Source organism: Bison bison, unplaced genomic scaffold, assembly GCF_000754665.1.
Source record: "Bison bison bison isolate TAMUID 2011002044 unplaced genomic scaffold, Bison_UMD1.0 scf7180017864498, whole genome shotgun sequence".
Lineage (NCBI taxonomy): Eukaryota > Metazoa > Chordata > Mammalia > Artiodactyla > Bovidae > Bison > Bison bison.
In genome coordinates this window covers 1,606,278-1,609,819 of record NW_011495057.1, presented here as the reverse complement: position 1 = coordinate 1,609,819, position 3,542 = coordinate 1,606,278, and the positions used below count along the sequence as shown (strand labels likewise).

At 46.4% G+C, this 3,542-nt stretch overlaps 1 protein-coding gene across 1 annotated transcript in view; it reads left to right on the top strand.

Annotated features, from left to right (window-relative positions):
- ABHD3 (abhydrolase domain containing 3) overlaps positions 1-3,542 on the top strand; it is a 77,654-nt gene that overhangs the window by 20,999 nt on the left and 53,113 nt on the right. The window contains exons 3-4 of the mRNA XM_010828985.1: positions 1,338-1,410; positions 3,031-3,457. Of these exons, the coding sequence (XP_010827287.1) occupies positions 1,338-1,410; positions 3,031-3,457 (500 nt within the window). The remainder of the gene's footprint in view (positions 1-1,337; positions 1,411-3,030; positions 3,458-3,542) is intronic.

Genomic DNA, 3,542 nt, shown 5'->3' with positions numbered 1-3,542 from the left:
TTTAAGCCAACTTTTTCACTCTCCACTTTCACTTTCATCAAGAGGCTTTTTAGTTCCTCTTCACTTTCTGCCATAAGGGTGGTGTCATCTGCATATCTGAGGTTATTGATATTTCTCCCAGCAATCTTGATTCCAGTTTGTGCTTCTTCCAGTCCAGCATTTCTCATGATGTACTCTGCATAGAAGTTAAATAAGCAGGGTGACAATACAGACAGGTCAGGGAACTAAGATACCACAAACTGGGTGGTGGAGCCACAGAGAGAGAGAAAAAAAAGGAAGTGATGGTTCTTTTTTTTTTTTAATTGGAGTATAGTTGCTTTACAATGTTGTGTTAGTCTCAGCAAAGTGAATCAGCTATACATATACATATAGCCCATCTTTTTTGGGTTTCCTTCCCATTTAGGTCACCAGAGTTCCCTATACTACACAGTAGGTTCTCATTGTGTGTGTTAGTTGCCATCTCATCCAACCATTTCATCCTCTGTTGCCCCCTTCTCTTTTTGCCTTCAATCTTTCCCAGTATCAGGGTCTTTTCCAGTTAGTAGCTCTTCGCATCAGATGGCCAAAGTATTGGAGTTTCAGTTTCAGCTTCAGCATCAGTCCTTCCGATGACTATTCAGGGTTGATTTCTTTTAGGATTGACTGGTTTGATCTCCTTGCTGTCCAAGGGACTCTCAAGAGTCTTCGTGCTCATATGACTATCCCAGTCTCCCAACTCTTCCCACTGCCTCCCCTCCCCCCTTGGTGTACATACATTTGGTCTCTATGTCTGTCTCTATTTCTGCTTGGAAGTAATGGCTCTTTTCTTAAGGAAGATTCTGAATGTGCTTCTTACAGGAAATGTTGCAGGGAGGAAGCCAATTCTGACTCCACGTTGGAACTTTCTTTGACTTGCTTTTCGTTGCTTTTATTTTATAATGATACAGAGTGGTTTGCCTCAGAGAATCCTGCCCCTCTGCCTGTCTGTTAAACTAGAGTGCCTTTGTTTAGAACCCTGTTCACCTGTGGATGGCAGGAAAGAAGAAATTAACACATCCCCTGCCTGAGGCTTGCCATTCTAGGAGATATTTGCAAGATTAATGGCCTTTTTACTTTGCATCCTCACCTCCCCTCATCTCTAATATGTAAAAGAACCTGGCATCCAGACCCTATAAAATGGTTCTCTTGTGGCGCTAGCCTGCCATCTTGTTGGTCTGCTGGCACTCCAATTAAAATCTCTTCCTTGCCTCAAGACCTCCTCTTTCGGATTCATCCTCCTATCATGCGGTGAGCGGAGAGTGAGCCTGGATTTAGTGACAGAAACTTGGGCCTCTTCCATTTCAACCATTTTGTTTTAGAGACAAGACTGGAGGCTCTGAAAGAATAAATGATCTAAACTTGGTGGATGAGTTCAGAATTGCTTACTTGCAGGTAAGCACCTTTTCTGCACACTGGGATGCCAATGAAGAATTTTATATTTTTCACTTCAAACTTAAGCAAAATGACATATACATGTATCTGTTGGTGGGGCAGGGTACAAAGCAGGAACAGGCATTGCAAAGAATGCGGCAAGTAAATTGTCAAGGATGGCAACCATCATGGCAACCACCATATGCCTTTGAGTTTCTGGATGTGTTCAAGTACAAGAGTCAGTGACTGAAAGAGAATTACTTACATTCAGGTGGAAGCCAATACATACATTATTTCATTTAGTCATCATGGGAAATAGATGGGGAAACAGTGGAAACAGTGTCAGACTTTATTTTTTTCAGCTCCAAAATCACTGCAGATGGTGATTGCAGCCATGAAATTAAAAGACGCTTACTCCTTGGAAGAAAAGTTTTGACCAACCTAGATAGCATATTGAAAAGCAGAGACATTATTTTGCCAACAAAGGTCCATCTAGTCAAGGCTATGGTTTTTCCTGTGGTCATGTATGGATGTGACAGTTGGACTGTGAAGAAAGCTGAGCACCGAAGAATTGATGCTTTTGAACTGTGGTGTTGGAGAAGAGTCTTGAGAGTCCCTTGGACTGCAAGGAGATCCAACCAGTCCATTCTGAAGGAGATCAGCCCTGGGATTTCTTTGGAAGGAATGATGCTGAAGCTGAAACTCCAGTACTTTGGCCATCTCATGCGAAGAGTTGACTCACTGGAAAAGACTCTGATGCTGGGAGGGATTGGGAGCAGGAGGAGAAGGGGAGGACAGAGGATGAGATGGCTGGATGGCATCACTGACTCGATGGACATGAGTCTGAGTGAACTCCGGGAGTTGGTGATGGACAGGGAGGCCTGGTGTGCTGCACGACTGAGTGACTGAACTGAACTGAATAACTCTGTAAGGCAAAAATTACTGTTCTACAGACTGAAAAACAACACAGGCTCAGTGAAGATAATAATTATTCTGAGTAATGGCAACCATCAAGTTGCAAAGACCAAACCATAGCCAAACAACATAAACTGCTCACTCTTGCCCACTCCATTTCCCTATCACTTGTTTATACCATTAATTTACAATTCTGTGAAATCTGTCATAGTCTACACAGCCCTTGCCTTTTTCCCTTTGCACTCTTGGTACCTTTTGGTGCAAGGAGCTCATAACAATGGATTGTTAAATCTTCTAATCCCTTCAGATGCATGTGAGCAGCTCCTGGCTTTAGTCATGTTGCCATAAATAAGCCTAGCAGGGGCTACTTCATAAAATGGTTTCTCCTCTGTACTTTAGGTAACTCTCAATTTCCATGTGTCTATAAGTTGAAAACGTTAAAGAACCACAAATAAGCTTTTAAAAATGTTGAATCCCAGTTCCTACTCTTGATCTCATTTATTTTCAGGAACCACTTCTCATTTAAGGCATACTCAGCTACTTAAAGGATTCAGGGAGATTTAAAGTCAGTACGAGTGCCCTCACCGTTGACTGTTTATAGAGTATTTTTTCTGTTTTGATAGTTTTCGGGAGGCAACACAGCTTCCTCGGGGGATGTAGGATTTTTTTTCACTATGTAGGGCATTCTCCCAACATGCATGAACTCCGCAAATCTTTTAAGTCCAGGGTATCCTTCCTCGGTACCCTAAACCTGCTAGTTTATTACATACAGGATTAACCAGGACCCTGGCAGAATCGGTCAAGGTCACCGGGGCAGGTGCCACTAACCCAGAACCTGACAGCACGCTTCCAGGCCCATTTCCATCTTCGCTCTCCCACCCCCACTCTCACTCCCACCCCCCACTCCGGGGGTTCGCTCGGGCTGACGGCGACTTGGTCCGGAGACGCCTCCTCCGCCCTAGCGGTGGCCCAGCTTGGCACCGCGCCTCTGGAAGCTTCCTGAGTGGCAGGCGGTGTGGGCGGCCCGGGGGAAACCGGGGCGGAGCCGGCGGCGGCCGGGGGGCCGGGCTACGCCTCCGCGGGCTGATCGACCGCGCCGGCTGGCGGAAGCCGCGCTTAGCCGGGCTGGAGCCGCTCGGGTGGAAGGTCCGAGGCAGCGCCGCGCCCGCTTTTGCCGTCTAGCCGGCCTCCAGCCCCAAGACCCGCTCGCCCGCGGTCCCCGCGCCCCGCACCGCCCA